At 25.8% G+C, this 26,612-nt stretch overlaps 6 protein-coding genes across 13 annotated transcripts in view; 3 read left to right on the plus strand and 3 right to left on the minus strand.

Moving 5' to 3' along the window:
• Nucleotides 1-26,612, minus strand: part of LOC114129135 (Kv channel-interacting protein 1-like) — a 390,998-nt gene that overhangs the window by 124,626 nt on the left and 239,760 nt on the right. The gene's annotated exons all lie outside the window — the stretch shown is intronic.
• LOC114129123 (cuticle protein 7-like) lies at nucleotides 2,391-3,267 on the plus strand. The gene is made up of 2 exons (XM_050200849.1): nucleotides 2,391-2,535; nucleotides 2,638-3,267. Exons 1-2 carry the CDS (start codon nucleotides 2,524-2,526, stop codon nucleotides 3,091-3,093), a joined length of 468 nt encoding a protein of 155 aa, XP_050056806.1. The 5' UTR covers nucleotides 2,391-2,523; the 3' UTR covers nucleotides 3,094-3,267.
• Nucleotides 6,654-7,548, plus strand: LOC126548845 (cuticle protein 7-like). Its single transcript, XM_050200854.1, has 2 exons — nucleotides 6,654-6,817; nucleotides 6,919-7,548. Exons 1-2 carry the CDS (start codon nucleotides 6,806-6,808, stop codon nucleotides 7,372-7,374), a joined length of 468 nt encoding a protein of 155 aa, XP_050056811.1. The 5' UTR covers nucleotides 6,654-6,805; the 3' UTR covers nucleotides 7,375-7,548.
• On the minus strand, nucleotides 9,433-10,328 carry LOC114129110 (cuticle protein 7-like). The gene is made up of 2 exons (XM_027993741.2): nucleotides 10,164-10,328; nucleotides 9,433-10,061 (listed from the first exon to the last, which is right to left on the minus strand). Exons 1-2 carry the CDS (start codon nucleotides 10,173-10,175, stop codon nucleotides 9,606-9,608), a joined length of 468 nt encoding a protein of 155 aa, XP_027849542.1. The 5' UTR covers nucleotides 10,176-10,328; the 3' UTR covers nucleotides 9,433-9,605.
• Nucleotides 13,163-14,025, plus strand: LOC114129124 (cuticle protein 7-like). The gene is made up of 2 exons (XM_050200873.1): nucleotides 13,163-13,293; nucleotides 13,396-14,025. Exons 1-2 carry the CDS (start codon nucleotides 13,282-13,284, stop codon nucleotides 13,849-13,851), a joined length of 468 nt encoding a protein of 155 aa, XP_050056830.1. The 5' UTR covers nucleotides 13,163-13,281; the 3' UTR covers nucleotides 13,852-14,025.
• Nucleotides 16,262-17,161, minus strand: LOC114129125 (cuticle protein 7-like). Its single transcript, XM_050200859.1, has 2 exons — nucleotides 16,994-17,161; nucleotides 16,262-16,891 (listed from the first exon to the last, which is right to left on the minus strand). The coding sequence occupies exons 1-2, from the start codon at nucleotides 17,003-17,005 to the stop codon at nucleotides 16,436-16,438; spliced, it is 468 nt and encodes a 155-aa protein (XP_050056816.1). The 5' UTR covers nucleotides 17,006-17,161; the 3' UTR covers nucleotides 16,262-16,435.

The following is a 26,612-nucleotide window of genomic DNA, read 5'->3' on the forward strand; positions in this document are numbered from 1 at the left end:
ACTCATCATCCAACATTCTAACATAAATGAATAACAATAAACAAGTTACATTATAAAATGCTGTTAAGTTAATTTAAGCATTTGAATTAAGCTACACAAGAATTTCAAATTGATCTTCACTTGGAATAAGTATACTTTGTATCACGTAAGACTTTTTTTCTATAAAATCCATAACATGTATTATATAAGTATAATATTCTAAAAAAAATTTATCACATATTCAATTCGTCATAACATTATTTTAGAAATTTCATGAAATATAAAAATTACCTAAATAACTATTTTAACTTGTATATTGTATATCGAATAAAAATTCTATTTTCTGAAAACAAATCTACCAAACTTTTAAAATTTTATTCAATTTTATTTATTATTTCACTTCAATAAAAGTTATGACTAAATAAATTATTGTTGGAACATTTTATTTTTTTATTTTGTTTCTATTTTCCACTTGATTAATTTATGTAGACTAACATAATTCATAACATTTAGATGTAAATGAATACATTTTAAATTGATTGTAAAAAATAAAAAACAAAGCATAGGAATTTACAATATTAATTAATATTTAAAAATTAAAATTAGATAATATACTGTTAATGACTATTAAGTAGTACAAATAGTACATGCTTGTGTATATTTAATAATTACTTTGACATATTTTTAATTTAGAAAGTGATATAGTTTTAATATAAGCGAATGTGACATACAGATTTTAAATTATAATAAGTTATGTATGACTTTTATTATATAATATTTGATCTGAACCACAAATGTAAGTAAAATTTAGACTAAAAGAAACCGCAGAAGACATACATGGCTTCTGTAAACATTTTACATAAATCTATCTTTGGGTTAACTCGGAAATTTAAAAAATATCTAGTTAAGCTACACATTTTAAAATCATGTATTCAATTATTATTATAACAGATATAATCACTAAATAATAGTTTCGTAAATTTATGATAAAGCATAATAATAATACCAACGTGAGCAAATTCATTTAAATATTTTAAATATTTGTGATACTATTATAACTAATGATCTTGTAAAAAGAATATTACATAAATACGAAATTTATAAATTATATTAAACACATAACAAAAAAAAGTAACACGGCGATAGCAATAGGCAAAAAGATACACAACATAATATGAATTTATATTTTTCACTAAATACCAATGGACAATAATTAAAACAGTTTTTAAGGCTAATATTCATAAAACAACAATTTTATTGAAAGTGTAAAAATTAACGAGAGAAGTGGTAGATTATATTATTATATAATTGTTAAAAACAAAGTAAAAATAGCTTAATTCAGCATTATAAAAAGAAAGAGAATGTTAACTCAATTAATTTATTAAATAACAATGAAAAATAAAGTATACAAAATAATATAGCTACATATTATATTTTATTATTTTTATTTTCTTTGGTAAGTGCAAGATAATTTATAGGCAAATTACAAACTTATAAACAAATTTATAAAAATGCTCAAGTCATATTATTTATTTTAAAATATTAGATATAAGTATAAAAAGTATTATGCGTTTTATTTTTGACAAGATTTTACAAAATATATAACAGTTTAAAATTCTGAGTAAAATGATAAATTAACGCATTTTACAGATGATTTTTTTTTTTGTTTCTAAAGAACATTTTTAAAGTAAAATACTTTAATTTACTATGTAAAAGATGTATTTAGATTAAAATTAGAGTAATCAAAAGTTAAAATACCAACAATACTATTGAGTATTTCTTACTAAATATTGAATATTAAATTATAATAATTACTGCTGACTAGATAAAACTAAAAAAGAGACGAAATATTTATACAATAATAACAGTCTTCAATGAAATTAATTACTTCATAAGTATGAATCTAACAAATGTTTGGATTTGACATTTTACTAAACATCTATGCCAAGTTTTTCTAGTCAAAAAAAATTCTAAAAAATATTGGAGTAATAGAGCTGTTAAAGAAATTTAAAATAAACGTCTTAAACTATTAATAATGATGCATTAATTACTAAATCTAAAGTGAATGGAATAAATTTGATTATAATAAAATACGTTGTAATATCTAATTATTGGTACAGTAACAACTACTCTCAATTTTGCCTAAAGTTAAAAAAGTAACACATTTTTTAAATTTATGATTAAAAATAAAACCATGAGTATGAAATATTATGTGATTATAATCTGAATTCAAGATTAAATTCAATGTAAGATCGTAAAATACAGCAGCATATTCAATAATTTTAATGAACTTGAACTAAATTTAAATTGTTAAACTCAAATTGATAATAATGAAATGTACTAAAGAGTGTTAACGCCCCAACCGGTTCTTAGATAACTACTCTATACTGTCACTGCATTTTAAATTTTAGATCATAAATGTATAGAAGGGATGTAGTGATAGAGTTTTGGCATAAATACGGCCACTCTGGTCTCCATAATCACCAGTTCAGTTCTGTACACAGTCGTCGAATAATTTGACACAAAACCTATAACAACACTAAAATGGCCGCTAAGGTAAGTCAAAATAATGTGAAATTGAACACATTTTAAACGATAATAAAAAAAACTATTTGAAGCAGTGATAATAATTTTTTTTTTAAATGTAATTTTTTACAGTTCATCATCTTCGCCGCTTGCGTGGCTACCGCTCTCGCCCAATACTCCGCCCCGGCTTACAAACCAGCTTACTCTGCACCCGCTTACTCCGCACCAAAGGCCTACGCCCCAGAGCCCACATACGCACCAACACCCTACAACTTCGAATACAGCGTAAACGACCCACACACCTACGATGTGCACAGCCAATCCGAATACAGCGACGGAAACGGTTACGTCAAAGGAACCTACAGCCTCGTCGAAGCCGACGGATCCATCCGTACCGTCGAATACACCGCTGACGACTACAACGGTTTCAACGCCGTCGTCAAGAACGAAGGTGGATACAAAGCTCCATCATACTCCGCACCAGCCTACAAGCCAGCTTACTCCGCCCCAGCATACTCTGCACCAGCTTACTCCGCACCAGCATACTCAGCACCGGCCTACAAACCAGCTTACAAACCAGCATACTAATTTATTTAGTCGTGTTTAAACCAACTCTCTTCTTCACCTTTTTTCTTTGTGCCATCGCGATCATATTGAACCGTGGTTTCAAACTCATACCATGTCGTATTAATATGAAAATTAGTTGATACGACTTATGTATTTATTCTGTAAATAAATATAACGATGTATATTTATTGAACATTTCTGTTTTTGTTTTGTTATCTTACCCCTCCCTCGAGTCCTACTAGTATACGAACTCAATGTTTAAAAAACACGTAATTGTTTATAGTCAAATATATTTTATAATATATTTTTGCATGATAAATCACTTTTCGAAGAGAAACGTGCAATTAAAAATTTGGAGTTAAAATGACGATAAAATTCTTAAACAATATGAAATTAATAACGATTTTAGTTGTCATTCAAAAAGTATTACTCGAAGAACTTCGATATAGGTACTTTTCCATCATGTTAACTATTATAATTTATATTCACTACTACTCTCTCAAAATATTTAAGCTTATTTTGAATTAATTATTTTTGAAATGATGAGTTTATTACGTCAGAATTGACATAAAGTGTCATAATTATCATAATTAAAAATTATAAAATGTATGATGTTTTATATAATTTACGATGAATTATTAAAATATTATTGTAGATTAACTTGAAATAGTATGCACAAATGCTAACATTGTGTATGTCGAATGATAATGGATTCTAAACGAAGATTTTCTGTAATACTGTATCTTTAAGGTTATATCATGATATAGTTATTATATTATTTGTTTACATTTCGTATTACGGTACCTAGATTGATATATTTTATTCCCAAAATTATTGATTTATTTTTTATTAGTAGAATTTAAATAAGATAATAATATATGATATTTATACTATATAATGTCATCTTATAAAATAACATATTTCTTTGAATGCCACAAATCAATATAAATAGATTCATATACTAAAATGGATGGAACTTTAAAATAAATTACAATGTCATTTCGAATCATCAAACTAAATAGAGTATAATACACGTAGATAATTGAAATTTTTCATTTATTATGTTTTTTATTTAAAATAAAATAATTAACAACGATATTATTCGTTAAAATATGTAATTCAACTTGAACATCTTCAACTATCTATATAATATTATAATATAACAATAAACATATTTTTTTAGATATTTTAATCTCATATTAAATCGTATGAAATATCATACTGCATTTTTCTCATTACTCAAAATCTAAAAACCGATTTAAAATACTAACAGATGTTTATAGTTAAGATATTGACACAAACTTCTGTAATTTTACACTGATTAAAATAATATTGAAGAAAGGTAAATTATTAAAACAAATACCAGAAGTTGGATCAAATTTGAACTATATATATATTATATATTTTTTTTTTTTGAGTAAATTAAATTTATTATTACATAATACAAATGATTATAAAATATTTTTATTTTTCTAATGAGAGCCCATCAATAAGATAAATAGATTTATTTAGGATTATAACTTAGATACACATTTTGATATTATTTATGAAAATACCACTAAAATTAAAATCCAAGTATAGAATGTACATCGAATAACTGGTAGCATATCTTTAAATCCATAGTATATGTAATTAATAGTGAAATATAAATAGCCATAAGACATAAAACAATGTAGTTATCTCATGGGCTTGATGAAAAAAGCTTATATTATTTAAAGATTTTTCATTAGAGTTATAGAAAATGATAAGTGTTAGACTAAAAAAGTTATTAAATTAATCAAAAAAATTTTTAGGTACATTATTTATTTGAAAAGAAAAAATTGAATGGACCTTTTTCCAAACAATTTAAATATTTTATACTTTATTTATTATACATATTATTATAATTGAACAATAGATTTTTTTCTGAAAAAAAAACTGATGTTAAATAATGTAAATGTATATTTAAAACGAATATTTATATAAGATATTTAAATGTATATATATATATATATATATATGTGTGTGTGTGTGTGTGTGTATACAATATACATTGTATTTATTTTAAAATGCAACGTAAGTAATTCAATAGCATGGTCTACAATTAAACATAGAAAGTGGAAGATTGGTTATAGCTTATAAGTTATGAAAAACCTAAGTATTAAAATATATAAATTTGTTTACAATTTTTTAATCAAACGTATGATGTGGAAAAATGTGGAAATTGTTTCAGCGTTTCGTTTGCTGAAAGTCAAAAATTTATTTTATTAGTTCTACTTTAAACTCAATGCATGTTGATAAGGATCTATATTGTTTCTATTTCTTTTTTTAAATTAATTTTTATCAAAATAGACATAATTGAAATTAAATAAATAAAAAACAAAAAGTTGGCTAAGAGGGTAACACTCTTATATCCAGTAAATATCGAGTGGATCTCAGACATAGAGTAGGTCACTAGAAAGTTAAAGAATGTGTTAAATTTAAATGCAATAATACGTATCATTTTATATGAAAAATGCTTCAGAACGGAGATTATTTGTCAGTCTAGGATAAATATATTTTCCACAGTGTGGTGAAAAATGTTGTTTGTATGACCTAAATAGCCTAAAATTAAATCACAGAAAATTGGAGTTTAAACAACTGATATATGTTTCAAGTTTCTATGATTAGTAATGAATCACCTAAATAATAATAAGTGATTATTTGATAATAAATCGTTATCGTTATGCAATTTTTAAAAAAATTATAATTCAGATGTTCATAACGTTTTTTTTTTTTTTAATAATGCTGGAGTTTTTTCTAAAGCTATTTGAAGAAAAACTAACGGAAAAATATGTGTTGAATTTTTTAACCTTATAAAAAAATACCAAACATTTTATGAATTTTCATCTACAAAACACTTTTTTCATAATTTTGAAATATTTCGTAAAACATTGAACTTTAAATGCTATTGAAAAAGATTGTGATTAACAATTATTGATTTTTTTTTTTAACTTCAACGAGAATAACTTATTAGAATTTGTATACAACTTTCCACATTTTTTATTGACATTAAAAAAAAAATAATAATAATTAAAAATTGAAAATTTCTGTTCTCAATACAGGATTTAAAAAAGTCAGAATATATTTTTGAAAACGGCTGGAAACTTGTTATTGTGACTTCTATAATATATCAAGGATGTACAATTTACCATCGAAATCCATCCCTAAATTTTTAAATTGAAGCACTATTTTGACAAGTAGGTACTTCCGTTCAGAGTTAAAAGAAAAATATAATAATAAGTTAGAAAAACTCACTGTTGAAATCATATTTTATTCCTAACTATTGAAACAATTTCAAAACAACGGGATATAGCATATTAAACTATATTTATAACATTTTATAAAAACATATAATAATTATAAACTTTAAGTTAAGTTTTATAATTGTAACTATTTACTTTAAACTAACACATATAGTATATAACGAAATTTATGTTTTCAATGAACTTGATCCATATTTACACTATTATAATACAATTTAACAAAAATGAAATGCAATTGTCGGGAGTCTACGCCCCAACCGGTTCTTGTCCGATGCAATATGATACACAGACAATTGTATAAACTGACTGCTAATAAGAAATTGTACGTATGGAAGAGGTGATTTGATACATTTTTAGTATAAATACCACGTATCTAGTCATTTAATCATCAGTTATTTTCTGTACACAGTCGTCGAATAATTTGACACAAAACCTATAACAACACTAAAATGGCCGCTAAGGTAAGTCAAAATAATGTTAAATTGAACACATTTTAAACGATTATAAAAAAAACTATTTGAAGCAGTGATAATAATTTTTTTTTTAATGTAATTTTTTACAGTTCATCATCTTCGCCGCTTGCGTGGCTACCGCTCTCGCCCAATACTCCGCCCCGGCTTACAAACCAGCTTACTCTGCACCCGCTTACTCCGCACCAAAGGCCTACGCCCCAGAGCCCACATACGCACCAACACCCTACAACTTCGAATACAGCGTAAACGACCCACACACCTACGATGTGCACAGCCAATCCGAATACAGCGACGGAAACGGTTACGTCAAAGGAACCTACAGCCTCGTCGAAGCCGACGGATCCATCCGTACCGTCGAATACACCGCTGACGACTACAACGGTTTCAACGCCGTCGTCAAGAACGAAGGTGGATACAAAGCTCCATCATACTCCGCACCAGCCTACAAGCCAGCTTACTCCGCCCCAGCATACTCTGCACCAGCTTACTCCGCACCAGCATACTCAGCACCGGCCTACAAACCAGCTTACAAACCAGCATACTAATTTGTTTAGTCGTGTTTAAACCAACTCTCTTCTTCACCTTTTTTCTTTGTGCCATCGCGATCATATTGAACCGTGGTTTCAAACTCATACCATGTCGTATTAATATGAAAATTAGTTGATACGACTTATGTATTTATTCTGTAAATAAATATAACGATGTATATTTATTGAACATTTCTGTTTTTGTTTTGTTATCTTACCCCTCCCTAGAGTCCTACTAGTATACGAACTCAATGTTTAAAAAACACGTAATTGTTTATAGTCAAATATATTTTATAATATATTTTTGCATGATAAATTACTTTTCGAAGAGAAACGTGCAATTAAAAATTTGGAGTTAAAATGTCAATAAATTTAGTGATTGTAATTCTTTCAAGGTAATTTAAGAAACAGGATGACTTGTTTAACTTTGAAATTTTTTACTATACGTGCAGTGTTATAATTTTCATTTACTACGAATTATTAAAAATTATCAGATATTTATTTGTACTATGATACTATGAGAATTGTATGTTTGATAAACACGAGTCCATCAGTACAAAACAATGAGATTTCGTGTTTTTTTTTTTTTTTTTGCTGAATATTTATTTTTAATTATTAACCGTTACTATTAATATTACATTCTAATGGTTATTCACACGTAAAGTCATATATTTTTTAAATTCTTACATCACTGATGTTAGATATGAACTATATAATACTTAAAATAGAAAATAATTTATGTATCTAGTAACTTTTAGAACATAGAATAATATGCTTAAACATTGATGGTGGTTACTACCAGAAAATTGAATATAATTGATACACGGGAGGTGGATAGAAAAAAAATACAACAATAAAACGAAAGCACATATTTTTATAAAAAATAAATCAGTTTTCATGTAGTTTATTTCAGAGTTTTTATAGGTACCTGTACAGTTATACAGGTCACATAAAATATTTTAGAATTACGTATTTCTGATATAGTTTTTACTCTATATAAAAGTATAAACTAATAACTATTAAAAATAAATATTTAGTTTCTTTTTATGATCAAATATGAATGAAAAACATAGTTTTAATTATATTAATCTTATAATTATGGTAGTTTATCAGGTCTTATTCTCAAGTTTAATTAATAAATTTTAACTCCTAGAGCTTGTATAACATTGTTCATATAATAACATTAGGATTTCAATGTTTACTGGATACCTTTTGCACAGCAGATCGTTACCCTCTTGATAACCCATTTTTTTATTTATCTGTGTCATACATTTGATAAATATGCTGACTTTGTTTTATGATATTTTTATAAGAAATAAATCATATAGGAATGAATTAGTGTTTAAGACTAAATACTGGAAGAATTTTTAAATTAATGAAAACAATTTGTAAATTATACTTCTAAGTTCTGAGGTTTCTTTGCTTATTAAAAAAAATTAAATTGACTTTTTTTCATGCTCTCTCACCTCCCATGTATCAACTACCATTGAAACCACCGTCAATATATAAGCATATCATTCTCAGTTCTAATATTTATGAACTACATAAAAATAAATAAATTATATAATATAATAATATTCTCTTTTATATATAGAGTTCTTATCTAGCAGAACATCGGTGATGTAAGAGTTCAAAATAAAAAAATGATTTTATGTGTGAAGAGTTGTTAAAATATAATATCAATAGTAATGGTTAATAATTAATATTAATTATTCAGTATAAAAAACACGAAAGCTCATTCTACCATACTGATGGCGTCGAGTTTATACAAATAACTAAATATTTTAATTGTTTTTAATTAAAAACTAATATTATTATAATATAAGTACGATAAAAATCATTTAAACTTTATAAGTCATCCTTTTTTAATTACCTTGAAAGAACTACAACCACTAAATTTATTGACATTTTAACTCCAAATTTTTAATTGCACGTTTCTCTTCGAAAAGTAATTTATCATGCAAAAATATATTATAAAATATATTTGACTATAAACAATTACGTGTTTTTTAAACATTGAGTTCGTATACTAGTAGGACTCTAGGGAGGGGTAAGATAACAAAACAAAAACAGAAATGTTCAATAAATATACATCGTTATATTTATTTACAGAATAAATACATAAGTCGTATCAACTAATTTTCATATTAATACGACATGGTATGAGTTTGAAACCACGGTTCAATATGATCGCGATGGCACAAAGAAAAAAGTGAAGAAGAGAGTTGGTTTAAACACGACTAAACAAATTAGTATGCTGGTTTGTAAGCTGGTTTGTAGGCCGGTGCTGAGTATGCTGGTGCGGAGTAAGCTGGTGCAGAGTATGCTGGGGCGGAGTAAGCTGGCTTGTAGGCTGGTGCGGAGTATGATGGAGCTTTGTATCCACCTTCGTTCTTGACGACGGCGTTGAAACCGTTGTAGTCGTCAGCGGTGTATTCGACGGTACGGATGGATCCGTCGGCTTCGACGAGGCTGTAGGTTCCTTTGACGTAACCGTTTCCGTCGCTGTATTCGGATTGGCTGTGCACATCGTAGGTGTGTGGGTCGTTTACGCTGTATTCGAAGTTGTAGGGTGTTGGTGCGTATGTGGGCTCTGGGGCGTAGGCCTTTGGTGCGGAGTAAGCGGGTGCAGAGTAAGCTGGTTTGTAAGCCGGGGCGGAGTATTGGGCGAGAGCGGTAGCCACGCAAGCGGCGAAGATGATGAACTGTAAAAAATTACATTTAAAAAAAAAATTATTATCACTGCTTCAAATAGTTTTTTTTATAATCGTTTAAAATGTGTTCAATTTAACATTATTTTGACTTACCTTAGCGGCCATTTTAGTGTTGTTATAGGTTTTGTGTCAAATTATTCGACGACTGTGTACAGAAAATAACTGATGATTAAATGACTAGATACGTGGTATTTATACTAAAAATGTACCAAAGTATCCCTTCCATATGTATATTTCATTATACGTTAAATTTTTAGCAGTTACTATACTGTATTATCGAACATAAACCGGTTGGGCGTACACGTCTGTGAAATAATTTTCATTAATGTGGCATTATGATTGAATAGTTAAATATAGATCAAGTTCAATAAATTATTTATATAGATATTTATCGTTATGTAAAATCAGTAAAAACTAATGAAAAAAAAAAACTAAAGTGTATCTACACTACATGCAGATACATTGGTACATGTATATGTCTTGTTTCTACTGAATATAGTTGACATAAGAATGTCAATGTCAATTTGGTATTAGAATAAAAAAAAAAAAAAAATAGTAAAGATAAAAAAAAAGTTAAAAATAGTTAGATTAAACTAATAATATAATATATTTTTTTTTTTTTTGTTAAAATTTTTTTTATACATTTTTACATATTAACCGGTTGCTATAACAACCAGTTGCTATAAACAATCGCCGTCTCAAATGGTAACATTCTTAGTGTCGGACAAATTAACAGAGTGACCCCCAGCCATAAGACATATATACATGTCAAAAAAAATATTGATAAAATAACGGAAATATTATGTTATAACAATTTTAAATGCTTTATTATTATCATTTTTTTTTTTTTTTTTGTTATTTATTAATAATGTTTGTTCTTCACTACATTTATGTATAGATGTATAATTAACATTAAAATATCTATAAATTAGCTTTAAATATTTTCTCCCTAAGACGCTTATCAATAATAATCATATATATATTTTGTCCATCAAATTATATTTATTACATTTTTAATGCTTACGTTCATTTTACAATTTATGGAAACAACCAATAGTATTATATTAAATTAATTATTTTTAAAGAATAGGTATCGAACATCAGTTGTGTTTTCACAACAAGTTTTTATTATTGTATGTGTAAAAACAATATAATATTAATTGAATTATATAATATTAATTATTAATAGAATTATTTTTTCACAAGAAGTTTTATAACTAGAAAATTATTTTATGCAATAAATATGTAGTATAAAATTTTATTAATAAAACAAAAATTGACAATCAGATTTTGGAATTTTGTATTTTTTAGAGTATGACATCAACCTGTTTTATTATTTACACTTTTACAGAGTTATGATTTTTGAAAATGTTGTTCATAAATATAATCATTTATAGTTTGTATGAGCGAATAAAACAGGAAAAAAAACTATTGAGCATTTTATATTTCACTTTATATATGGTCTAAAAAAAATTAGAATATCATAGCTACAATAATTGTTGTTCAAAAACGACCTGTTAAAATATATATTTTGATCGGTAAATAAAGATAAGCGACATTCGCAATTGGTGTTTTCACATATTTAAGTCACTGCCCTCATCTAAAAATAGTACGTTGATTTAGAGTATCATGATTATATTATAATATAATATTTATGTACCTATGTATATATTAGGTTAAAATGTTATATACAACTACAGGTACGTTTCCTCAGATAAAGTGTATTCAATTATATAAATTAAAAATTCCATTATTATAATTGACGACGTTGTATGAAGAAGCACTCATTGGAGATAGGAATCGATAGAGGTGTTCAGCGATGACACTTGACACATATACAAAGATGGTTTTGTATGAGCTGGTATCTGTGGTCTCATGACAAATAACACCCATAATCCACATATTAAGTGATTTAATGACTAGAACTCTTAATATTATATACTTTTAAGTTTTATTAAAATTATAAACAGACATGATAATTAAAAAGAAAATAAACGAGTTCGAGACGTGAATTCATCCGTCAAAACTATAAACCGTCATAGTCATGTTATACTTTAATAGTACATAAGTGAACGACAATAATATTAAGATCCAATTTATGGGGCAAAATGACGTTTTTTTGCTATAATAATATTATTTATTTTATTATGTTTTGATATGTCTTCTGATATATAAAGGTTTATACAGTTTTAATAGTGTTGCCATTTAAATGTCTTTAAATTAATAACATCACTCACAATTTCAAAATAAAAACCTTGCAAACTCTTATCAACTCAGTGCGTGTTTTCAAACTCTAAGCTAGTACAGATCGTATACCGTAAGTAGATGAACTGTTAAAGTTTTCATACCTTAATCATATCTATGTCTAACAGAGTACTAGAGCAATACCTGCCATATAAAATATATTCGTTAAAATAATGAAGTTAAAATTACTTTAAATACATACTTTAGTGCTCAGTTAAAAATATTTAACAAAATTGGGTTTTAATGATAATTATACATTTTCTAAATTCTGAAATAGTTAATTAAAAAAATATTAATTCAATAGATATTAGATAAATAACCATTTTTAAGCAAAAACATCTCATCAATGAATTAATTATTAAAACAAACTGCAAATTAATCGTTTACTCAGTAAAATAAGTTATTATTATAATATATAATTATAGTATCGGTGATAAATTTAAATTATTTTTACCCTTATTCATAAAGAAAAAATAGACAAATGTAATATAAAACAAAAAAAAACCACGAAAGTTATATCAATTATTATCTAATAATAAAATTGTCAATAATTAGGATTAAATGATTTGTAATCGGTAAAACAGTAATTAAAAAACAGATAACTAAGTGGAATAAAATTATTGTAAATAGAGTATGTGAACGTGAGTATAATGACTTGTAATTTTAATGAACATGATCCATTTTTGAACAATTTTAACACAATTTAATACAAATTAAATGTACTCCTCACGCGTCTACGCCTTAACCGGTTCTCGTTAGATAATACATATTATGAATAAAATATACTGCCGATAGGAAATTGTATGTGAAATATCATATACAAAAAATATATATATTTCATATAACCTGGAAGGGATGCTTTGGTACATTTTTAGTATAAATACCACGTATCTAGTCATTTAATCATCAGTTATTTTCTGTACACAGTCGTCGAATAATTTGACGCAAAACCTATAACAACACTAAAATGGCCGCTAAGGTAAGTCAAAATAATGTGAAATTGAACACATTTTAAACGATAATAAAAAAAACTATTTGAAGCAGTGATAATAATTTTTTTTTTAAATGTAATTTTTTACAGTTCATCATCTTCGCCGCTTGCGTGGCTACCGCTCTCGCCCAATACTCCGCCCCGGCTTACAAACCAGCTTACTCTGCACCCGCTTACTCCGCACCAAAGGCCTACGCCCCAGAGCCCACATACGCACCAACACCCTACAACTTCGAATACAGCGTAAACGACCCACACACCTACGATGTGCACAGCCAATCCGAATACAGCGACGGAAACGGTTACGTCAAAGGAACCTACAGCCTCGTCGAAGCCGACGGATCCATCCGTACCGTCGAATACACCGCTGACGACTACAACGGTTTCAACGCCGTCGTCAAGAACGAAGGTGGATACAAAGCTCCATCATACTCCGCACCAGCCTACAAGCCAGCTTACTCCGCCCCAGCATACTCTGCACCAGCTTACTCCGCACCAGCATACTCAGCACCGGCCTACAAACCAGCTTACAAACCAGCATACTAATTTGTTTAGTCGTGTTTAAACCAACTCTCTTCTTCACCTTTTTTCTTTGTGCCATCGCGATCATATTGAACCGTGGTTTCAAACTCATACCATGTCGTATTAATATGAAAATTAATTGATACGACTTATGTATTTATTCTGTAAATAAATATAACGATGTATATTTATTGAACATTTCTGTTTTTGTTTTGTTATCTTACCCCTCCCTCGAGTCCTACTAGTATACGAACTCAATGTTTAAAAAACACGTAATTGTTTATAGTCAAATATATTTTATAATATATTTTTGCATGATAAATCACTTTTCGAAGAGAAACGTGCAATTTAAACTTAGAAATTCAAATGACGATAAAATATAAAAATCATAAAATAGATAACGGTTTTTTATTTAACGACTTTGTTGTTAATTCAAAAATTATTACTCGAAATGCATTAACACCAATTTATATTCACTACGAATTTTTCAAAAAATATATTAATTTAAGTATCTTTGAATGTAAAAGGTTGGCATTAATATATATAACGTAATTATAATATAATCTATATTCTATTAAAAAATTTGCGATGATATTTTCTTAAAATATTATTGTAGATTGACTTGAAATCTTATACACAAATGATTTCATGGTAGATTAGGTAAATAAAAAATAAATAGAAATAAATAAAAATGGATTCTAAACAAATCAACCGTGAGCCTACATTACTTAGTTTATTTCATAATACATTTATTCTGTCATTTGTTTACATTTCGTATTACGATAGGTTGATATAATTTATTGTTCTCAATAATATTGCTTTAAATATGTTATTTGTATTTAATTATTTTAATTAAATGTATTTATACTATATAATGTCAGTTCATATAACTAAAAAAATAAAAATATGTTTCTGTAAATCGCGTAAATCAATGCAAATAGAATTATATAGTCAAATTTATAAAATATTAAATTAAATCAGAAATTATAATCCAAATGCTAAAAATTATAAGAATATAATAAACATAATATAAATGCTCCAATAATTTTGTTTGTATTTTAAATATAATAATTAACAAAGATATTCATCGTTAAAATACCTAAAATTTTTCCGGTTTGAAAATCTTCTAATATCTAATTTAATAATTTATAAATATCAGTACCTAATTTACTTAATTTAAATAAAACTTTGTTTATTGTTTTTTTTTCTTATTTTTTTTTAAATTAAAATTATTATTAACTTCATAAAAAGAAATATAAAATTTAATATTCATATAATAGAACCCATCTCAATATTCTATTATATTTTTACAATAACATCATAATATCTAAAATACACAATTTATTGCATATTATTACTAAAAATTTCATTAAAATCAAAAACCAAACATGGTATGAACATTTAATTACTAGTAAATATCTTTTAATTTTCGTTACCTATATGTTATTTATTATTTTATTTAAATATTATTAAGTCATTAAATATTACATGTATATTATGAATAATATACTTTTTGTTAACTAATATTTTGATTCGAGATAAATCATATAGAAATGAAGGAATGTTAAAAACTAAAAGAATTTTAAAATTTATCAGAAATTCTATTTCTTAAATTTTATGGTATTGTTGATTATTAAAAAAGAAAAAATTGAGCAGATTTTTTTCATAAATTAAAATTTTTAGATATACGAGTATTTCATGTTTTATTTGTTATATATAATATTAAAACTGAATTAATAACAAATAAGTTATATTTTTTTTTAGAAAAATAATATTATTATTTATTAAGATTTAACCTTTATGAATAATTATCTTGTTTCTATATCTTTATTTAAATTAATTTTAATAAAAATAGATATTATGAAAATTCAACCATTTAAAATTATGTAAAATCATTCGTTATGCTCTAATATTAACCCTGATACATAATTTCTAGAATTGGGAGTATCTAATAAAACATGATAAAAAAAACACAATTATTAGAAAAAAATAATTAGAAAAATGATTTTCATTCATATTTGTTAAAAAAAGAAACTAAATATTTATTATTAATAGGTAGTTAAAAATACTTCTTAGCTTATACTTTTACATAAAGTAAAAAATTATAACAGAAATACGTAATTATAAACTTCATGTGAACTGTACTAGTTCATGAAATCACTCTTTCATAAACTATATGAAAACTAACTTTTTAATAAAGTGTGCTCTTAAATTTTTAATGTGCTGAATTACTATATTTTTTTTTTGATCCACCTTTCAAGTATCAACTATATTCAATTTTCTAATAGAATTAACCATTAATATTTAAGCATATTCCCAGCTTGAAAATAAGGGATACATAAATAAAAATATATAATATAATATAATTCATATCTTTTTAAAATAAGGACTTCGTGTTCTAGCAAGACTACTAGGATAAAAACATAAACAAAAATGTTCAATAAATATACATCGTTATATTTATTTACAGAATAAATACATAAGTCGTATCAATTAATTTTCATATTAATACGACATGTAATGAGTTTGAAACCACGGTTCAATATGATCGCGATGGCACAAAGAAAAAAGGCGAAGAAGAGAGTTTTTTTAAACACGACTAAATAAATTAGTATGCTGGTTTGTAAGCTGGTTTGTAGGCCGGTGCTGAGTATGCTGGTGCGGAGTAAGCTGGTGCAGAGTATGCTGGGGCGGAGTAAGCTGGCTTGTAGGCTGGTGCGGAGTATGATGGAGCTTTGTATCCACCTTCGTTCTTGACGACGGCGTTGAAACCGTTGTAGTCGTCAGCGGTGTATTCGACGGTACGGATGGATCCGTCGGCTTCGACGAGGCTGTAGGTTCCTTTGACGTAACCGTTTCCGTCGCTGTATTCGGATTGGCTGTGCACATCGTAGGTGTGTGGGTCGTTTACGCTGTATTCGAAGTTGTAGGGTGTTGGTGCGTATGTGGGCTCTGGGGCGTAGGCCTTTGGTGCGGAGTAAGCGGGTGCAGAGTAAGCTGGTTTGTAAGCCGGGGCGGAGTATTGGGCGAGAGCGGTAGCCACGCAAGCGGCGAAGATGATGAACTGTAAAAAAATTACATTTAAAAAAAAAATTATTATCACTGCTTCAAATAGTTTTTTTATTATCGTTTAAAATGTGTTTAATTTCACATTATTTTGACTTACCTTAGCGGCCATTTTAGTGTTGTTATAGGTTTTGTGTCAAATTATTCGACGACTGTGTACAGAAAATAACTGATGATTAAATGACTAGATACGTGGTATTTATACTAAAAATGTACCAAAGCATCCCTTCCATGCGTACAATTTCTTATTATCAGTTAGTTTATACAATTTTCAGTACATCAATTTGCATCGGGCAAAAACCGGTCGGGGCGTAGACTCCCGACAATTGCATTTCATTTTTGTTAAATTGTATTATAATAGTATAAATATAGATCAAGTTCATTGAAAACATAAATTTCATTTATGCTAAGATACCATATTTAAAATAAACTTCTGTAGTCTCTCTTAAATTTATGAATATCTATTTATATTTTATGATCCCACTCATCGTAAATACTGATATTTTCACTTAGTATAATATTATATTCCTAGTTTTGTGTTTTTATATATAATTTTATTTCACCTGATTTCTCCGTTATATCTGTTCGTCCATTCAATAGTTAAAAGTAAATAATTACGATTGGTCATATTATATTTATTTATTTTCTCTTGCTATTTTATATATATATATATATATATATATATAAAATAGTTAATATTTTGAATACGTTCTTATATAATTATATAACTATAGTTTATTCTATCATGTTGAACTTTTTATATAACTCCCCCTTAAATACTGTGTATAAATCACATTTTCAGCATAAACAATAAACACATCATTGTTAATATACAATATACATTTTCGCTGGAACGCTTAGAAACATTGTTTTCTCTAAGTTACCAATCTGAATAACTATAAATAATTTTACTATTATTACTTACTTACTTAATCTATTTGAAATACTAAAATTACACTACAATATATTATGAAAGTATAGCAGTAAGTGTAACAATAAAAACAGACCATAACTTTTGTTGATTTATTTTTTATGTTATAACTTGAATGTGCGTTTTGAACTGATTCAAAAATAGTTCATTTTATTTTTTTAAATGTATTTTCTTTCCATTTTGAAATTATGGGCGGTGGGAAGGAGTTAGTTTAAGTAGTTTGAAACGCATGCTGTTAAGACCGAGTAAATGCTTACAGAACTGAAAGTATTCAACGCATAGTAAAAAAATGTTATACAACAAAAAATGATATTAGCTCATAAATTGGATGACAATAATATTAAAACTTAAGTACTAAGTATAATAGTATAATATGGCCGTGACCGAGTACGCAGTGTTGTCTGATGAATTTAACATCCGGAACGGGTTTTTTTTAAAAATTATTATTTGCATGAGTGATTTTATTAAAACATGATGAATATATAATAAGATCTCATCGCTAAATCACTTAACACGAAGCTATCACTTGTCCTGAGAGACCAATGATGGTGGGACGTACATATCCATCACCGGGGTATATATGTCAAGTATCATCACTGAACCAACAACACCTTCCCCTCACAACACCGAATACTAATTCTTCAAACATCGTCAAAAATTACAATGACATTTTCAATTTATATAATCTTACACACTTTATCCGCAGAAACTTACTCCAAGAATTGTACAACCTATATAGTCATAATATGATGTCCAATATATTACATAGTTTATTTTTATCCACAACAATGTATGATTTATAAGTGCAAGTTCTCCGATTCGGTGGTACTGTTTACTTAATGCCCGAGGGTAGTGACTTATACACAAGAAGTTCTAACTATGAAAGTCCATTATCATTGTTTGCTGGTCAAAGTATATATTTAGGATAAGTAGTTTTCGAACAACAACTATTCCAAGCCTGATCTTTTCTTTTCTTTTAAACCATATAAAGAAGATTATAAATTCCTCTAACAATTTTTTTCAGTTTTATTCTCTGTTTTACTCACGCATAGTTAAGATTAGTGTTATACTAAATTATAAAGTATCTTAAATTGGTGGAAATATAATTTATAATACAAAATATGACATAACATAAGTGTTAATTTTTTACTAATTAGTCGTTCTGTAATCTGATTTTTAATATACAGGATTAGATTTCATTTATTTATTATAAATACTATTATTATATTAATATATTAATGCATAAATAATAATCTAATCTTATTCATTAGAATTTTCAATTTAAATATATGTTACATATTTTTGTAAAAAACAAAAACTTTTATTTACGATATAGTTATTAATAATTTGTTATTCCTATATGTGGAGTTATATATTTTTATCAACAAATGAAGTCATACATAATATGGCATCAGGCGTACACAATATTAATTATTATTAATATTGCCAAAATAGAATGATTAATATTTAATTTATCTCCATTATTTAATAGATAATGATATAGAAAAATAATTTGAAACCAAAATGTTCTAATAATACAACGCAAAAAAAAATATATGCTTAATATTTTTAGTTTTAGTTTGTGCTTTAGTAATTGTTTTGAATTCACGCAAAGTTTGCAAATAAAAACATTGAATAACTGACTAATAATATAGTAGCCATCGATTTTCGAAGCTCAAAAATTATACAAAAAACATATTTCCAACTATGGACGGCTAGTAGAACAGCATTGATGACACACTTATATATTTATATATACTTTATTAATTATAGCAGGTATAATTTTTTTAAAAAAAAAATATGTAGCTAACATTTTATAAAAAATAACATTATTGTCATGATATTCAATTATTAGCTACTTTTCATAATTTTTCATAAAACTAATGTGGTTCAATTTTAATATAAAGTTAAAATTTGATAATTTAAAAACCATACCTGTAAATATTATGCAAATATACTGTATAAAAACTTTCACTGAATAATTTTAAAAATTCAACAATTTATTTGTAATATAATATATTATGCATTAAGCAATTAACCAGAAAATGTCAAATCTTATATTTTATAAAAAATTTAATATTCTATGAATAATGTATAAAGAATTATTTATAATTAATGCATATTATACTAACTAGTATTCAATTTAAAATATAGTTAAAATATAGTTAATTGAAAATTTCACTGATAGTGCAATTGTTTTACCTATTTTCTAGGAACGTATTTTATATTAAAACAATGATTTCCTAAAACATACAATATTTATTAAATACAATAGATTGTAATTTATTTTTTTGGTGTTAGTACATTTATTCTGTATTAATTTAAGGGATATTTATTTTATAATAATGATCATCCTATATTTTTATTCTTAATACAGCGCTTACAGATTACGGTATCTCATGAATTCTTTATAAAAAACGAAGTGCTATGGTTAAATGAAAATACTTTAAAATTATAAGAATAATATTGTTTACTAGCTGCGAACTTTATTATGTTTTTAAGCTATTTGCAATCGTTAATAATTAATAACTTAAAACATATAAAAATACCATAAACAATATTATTTGTGTTATTTTACTCGTTTATAGTTTTAACAATAATTGCATTAAGAATCTACAAAAGAACACATTTCGCAAAATGTTATCATTGTGGGTGTAACCAACTATTGTCTAGTAGAATGATGTAAAAGGCGCCAAGTCTACCCCTATTTATTCTTTTATGTACAGGATAATCATTTTAACACGTATCCCTATAATTATATTAAATTATAATTATACAATTAATTTTTTTTTTATACATATGTATAAGTAATTAAACCGCATAATTGTTTTTGTTTGTCCGGGCAAATGTATGCTTATTGTAAACTAAATATACTAAAGGCAAATAAAATCAGCCATTATCATTTTGTAGAAGTGCGTTGAAAGTAATTTATGTTTCATTATATTGTATTATATTAAATTTAAAAATCATAATTATGCCACTATTGTTTCGACTGAAGTAAAGTTGTTTTTTGTCTTACAAAAAAACTACTAAGCCAAATAATATTAAATATTTACATAATGAATATATTAACAAATCAAATTCTAACTAGACAAATTGTGTAAAATGTTTTATTACAATAAATCTTATTTTATCTCAATTATTCATTTGTTTCTTTACATACCTAACTTAAAGATTAAAAGATTTCCTTCGCTATTTAATACATAGTTTAAATAAAAAAACAGTTTTTTTTTCTTTAAGGTTATATTATTTAAATAATGAATTCATCAATATTATGCTTTTTCTAAACTATAAAAAAATATTAAACGAGTATAATAATAGTATATACCTAGTATTTGATTGAAAAAGTATTGTTTTAATTAAATTAAAATTAAAAATGATAATTTTAGGTATATAATTAAAAAATATTCCAATATATAATATGGTGATAACTTTAAAAGTATTATTTTTAAGATAAGGTTTTTATTTTATGAATATAATTAAAACTTAACCACTTTTACCATATAAATAATCATAATAGTGTAAAATTATGCATAAAATTATTTTTAAAAACAGTTTTCAAAATATCAACAGTTCATAGCAAATAGGTTATCGTTTATTGTATCTATGTATACATATATATATGTGTGTGTGTGTGTGTGTGTGTGTGTGTGTGTGTGTTGTGTGTGTGTGTGTGTGTGTGTGTGTGTGTGTGTGTTTATTAAATATGGTATTGGTATTACATTGTGTACGCATATGAATGTATTAGTATGTGAAAACTCATTTTGTGAAAACCTCAATACCCATTGACCAAGTATAATACCACGACTGTACCGACAAACAATAATCCGGCTAATGTAAGTTAGAGAGGGACAAAAATATATAGTGACCGCTTGTGATTATATAGGGAGAGGATGATACCTAATATATTTTAGTATTTTAAGCACGTGCTGAGAAATATAGATAAGGGTCATATAACACGATCATAAGTATTTATTATTATTATCTAAAATATGAAATATATAATGTATAATAACGCTTCATAAACTCATATACACATACACATTGTATATACATGTTATATATATACAACGATGATAATAATAACGGTAATTCAAGATAAAATATACTATACATTATGTGAAATGTTAAAATCCGCCGTAGTACAACTTACTAATAATTAGTTACAATATATGATATATATTAAATTACATAGTCAAGTTATCAAGTCAATTCTACGGGATGAAAAGGTCAGCTGGACGTTCGGATAACAATGGCGAAAACTACTTCTGCGGCAACAACGTCTGTTAAAGCCAGAAACTTGGCTTTTAATAATTATAATAATCTTCTCTCATAACAACAATAATATTACAAGGATCTTATTCAAGTTCTCCATCCTAGTCGATGTAATCATTTGATGATATTATCATTTATCACACTTATGGATCTTTAATGGGAAAGAGTAAAGACTATATTATTATTGAAGAGGTTTATAGATTCTAATTTATTTATAGTTTCTATGCGTTTCATTTAGTTTTAAATGTTATCACTTTAACTAATTATGAAAATTCTTGTAAAATCAATAAACTTTACCTGATTTTTTTTACATAATATATGATAGGTACATAATAAGCTACCATGAAAAGCGATTGGTAAATCCAAGAGTCTTGAGGATATATATTTTTTAAGACCTACCAGTTACTATTACCACATCAATAATTACTTTTGCTTGTAGAGTGTGTATATACTACCAAAGATCAAAAATGTCCGAAATAATAATATATATTGCTAGCGGTAAATTAAAAGTCTAAACAATCAAATTTCGTAAATTATTATGTCCGTTTAAACCGAAAATCGTTTTAAAAGAGTATAATTACTACGCTAGGCCAAGTTTAAATAAATTATTATAGGCACATGAGAATTTTAACATACAGCGGAGAATTTGAAATAATAGACTTCGTGACCTTTTTTTTCCCAGCGCGACATATTGAATTAACCGCCAATATAATAATTTTTATTTTACTACCTACCTACTTTCAAAACATTATTTAATGTTACAATGTTATTATTATATGTAATAGAAAAAAATGTTTACCAAAAATTGAAAAAGTCAATAGAATATAAAAAATAAACCATAGAAATTCAGAGGAAAAATATATACAAATAATTGGTTTGTAAAATCAATAGTTAAATTATTGGAAGTTATATAATATACGACAATACGACATGTGACAACTTATATGAATAGTAAAAATAGTACTACATTTAAGCAATATTAGTAAATCAAACAATTTATTAATTAAAATATTTTATTATTTTTGGAAAAAATAATGACTAAAATAATAAATTAAAAAATTAAATGTTTATTTGCTCTATCACAGAATTAATTTCATAAATTAAAAAAAAAAAATTAAAAAAATATACTTGAGGAAAATACCTATTAAAAAAATAGAAAATATTTCCACTGATTTTTTTTTTAAATAGATTATTTTTACTTCCGATATAATATATATAATATATATCACAGAGATATTCCATAATTTGAATTTAAGCCACAGAGCTTGTCGTTTGATGCATGCATCCATTCTATTTCCAACTATATCATTGACCGAAATACAAAACTATTTGAATAATTGAATAATTTAATAATGCATACAAATAACAAACTGACAATTAGTCGTCGAGTTGAAAATATACCCCGAATTCCCAACGACATAATATTTTAACATAAACTAACAGCAAATAGTATTATTTTAATTACCACGATAAATATCTTACTATATAGACAGGTAGTATAATTTTTTTTTTAATTTCTATTTTTTTTTTTAGATTTCTATGCATATCTAATACCCGTTTCTGATAAAAAATGTTTATTCTATATTTATAGATCATAATTCATTATAAACCACAACAAATATTTTTATTATTATTATTATTAGTTTTTTTAAGTATTAATGACCATATGTTTTTATTAAGATAACTCCACGCATAATTTAAATTCAAAACAGGTAAAACAATTTTTCAAGATAATTAGCCCTTTTTATTTTAATCGTGTTTCCAAGCTTATACTTATTGATTTAGAAAATGCAGTGCACACGATATTCTGGGTTCCTTATTCATACTATACTTTTCAACAAATCAATACAAGAGCACATCTATTAAAAATTGTGAATGTCTCGATGGTACATAATTTATTTTCCATTGTTATGATTAAAACCAATTTTCCTGTACTGTTGTGCATTTTTTAAGTAAAAAAATTAATTTACTGCGCTGATTTTCATATGACGATAGGAAAATATACCTTAAGAAAGGTGTTTATGTTTCTAGTATAATACCTAGTGTATATAAATCACAGATTGGTAGTAATTTTTTTAAATCAAAAAAATTATACCTTTTTGTCCTCCAAAAATGTTTGTTAAATTAATTGTACAGACGCAACAATTCTGTATACATAATATAAAGTTTATTATCAGAATGCAGTCGTCAGAAAAAAACTGAATGAAAAAAAAATAAAAACACTTCTAAAAAGTAGATATAATATTATGAAATGTAATAAATGTTGTTGTTTTTATTATTTTTATTTTTATAAGTTTGATAATAAAAGATAAAATTGACTATAGAAATATATTTTTACAACATTCAACATCATACATAGCCCATAGGTACATCCAAAATACCATTTGTGTTACATACTTTAATGATATATAATATGTATAGTCATTTACCGGTGAAATATTCGAATAAACCCAAACTACTCGTATATTATAATAATAGGGATCTGTTTTTTTTTATGCTAATTTTCTTTCGCTTCTTTTAGAATCCTTTTTGTGTAGGTAATATATCCTTCTCAAACGTTATCAAAGAACTTCAAATATTTGTTGAATATTAACAATAAGAATAAGCTACTAACTGTCTATGCTTTAACTATTGATTAAATATACTTAATCAATGTTTTATAACATTAAATTGATATAAAGAGAAAAAGTATATTTATTTTGAATTCCATCTTGTCATTTTGATAGCACTTAGTTAATTATATAAATAAAAGGTTAATAAAAGTTAAGTATAAAAGGTATATTTATTCAAGAAGGTTATGAAGAACTTAATGAGTTTTTTTTTAAATTTAAATTAAGCTTAATTTATTTACTGATATCTACATAAAAATATTAAGTTAATATACAATATACATGCACTAATAAGTAATAATAATGATATTAATTATTTAGTCATTTTTACTTGTAATTATAGAACTAGTATTTTACATAGACACATAGTAAATTTAAATAAATAATTACTTAATTTTAAAATTGTACGTCATTTTGTTTATATTCATGGTGTTTGAAAATCGTTCGAAGTATTAATAATAATTAAAATAGTTAATGTTTTTTTTCAATCATTGTATTTGTACTAAAATACAAAAAGTTATTTATATCCCAAGCACTTTTTAAAGTATGGTAAGTACAATGTTTGTTAAAATAATTTTTAAGTTAATATAACTTTAAAATTAAATTTTTAACTCTTGAATATTTAAAACAACTTACAAGATAACATATTCAGAAGGTTGCAGTCTTGATGAAGACCCTTACATAATAATATGAATTTTAAATTGAAAGTTTTTAAGTTAGTTACAGATGTCATACACTTAAAACTTTTAGACATATCTATATACAGCTGAGTTACACATCATCGATAAAGGTATAAATTAATATACTTCTTTAACATTTGTTAGAGATGGGTGACTGATAAAAAAAACTAAAACCTACCCACTTAGTATAGTAAATATATAATTTATAAAATATTATTATACATTTATAACTTTATATTTCGTAATTACTTACGAAAAATCAACATTATAGTTAGTTATTGAGTTATTTTAAAAATATAAAAAAGGAAAGTTTAAAAAAAAGTACCTATATTATTGTTGAAAACTCGAGCTATAAGCGTTTAAGTCCTAACCTAAGTAAACCTAATGTATCATTTAAGATTTATCTGTATAAGAGCATGATTTTTAAACCTATTAATTATTATATCACTTCGAATATATTGTGAAATAGGCCGTACTAAATATACCTACATATAGCTATTAATTTTTATACCGTACATTCATGTTATATCACAGCATGTACAATGTACAGTCAATATAATAATATATTAAGTCATTGTTCAATGAAGGGCCCATTTTTTGCAACTCGTTGAAGGGTTTCTATAGGAACATAATATAATAATATAGGTAGGTACTCTGTATGAATTTATGTCTACACAACAGTTTTTCATGGTGATCCATCTAGTTGGCAAATGTCACAGCGCTACTTGCTTATCTGACACAAAATAAACATAATGTCCCAAAACTAATATAAATATGTATATAATACATATAAGTATAACGATGTTTTATTTATCGTGATGTGATATTATCATTGAGTATTACCACATTCTTACTAGAGGTGACTCGTCGAACTGTTTGAAGACAAAAATCGAATTACGTATTAGGATTCGATTTAAGTTTGAAAATCATACCGAGATTTAAAAAAAACGAACCAAACGAACAAAAAGTTCAAAATTCTATAAGTAACTCGAAATTCAAAATAGAATTTCAAAAAAATTCCGGAACATCAAACACTTCAACCAAAAATTTTCCGGTGTTTATTGCTAAATATTTATTTTGTTTACCTACTGTATGTATACTATATACCCATATTCTATACTAGTTTATTTTTAACGTGGAGAGTTTTATGTTCATTATAATCGCACTATGTACCACATTTATATGCATTGGTTAATTGCGCATGGATATCATTGTATATTAATT

The sequence above is a fragment of the Aphis gossypii genome, chromosome 1 (assembly GCF_020184175.1).
Source record: "Aphis gossypii isolate Hap1 chromosome 1, ASM2018417v2, whole genome shotgun sequence".
Taxonomy (NCBI): Eukaryota; Metazoa; Arthropoda; class Insecta; order Hemiptera; family Aphididae; genus Aphis; species Aphis gossypii.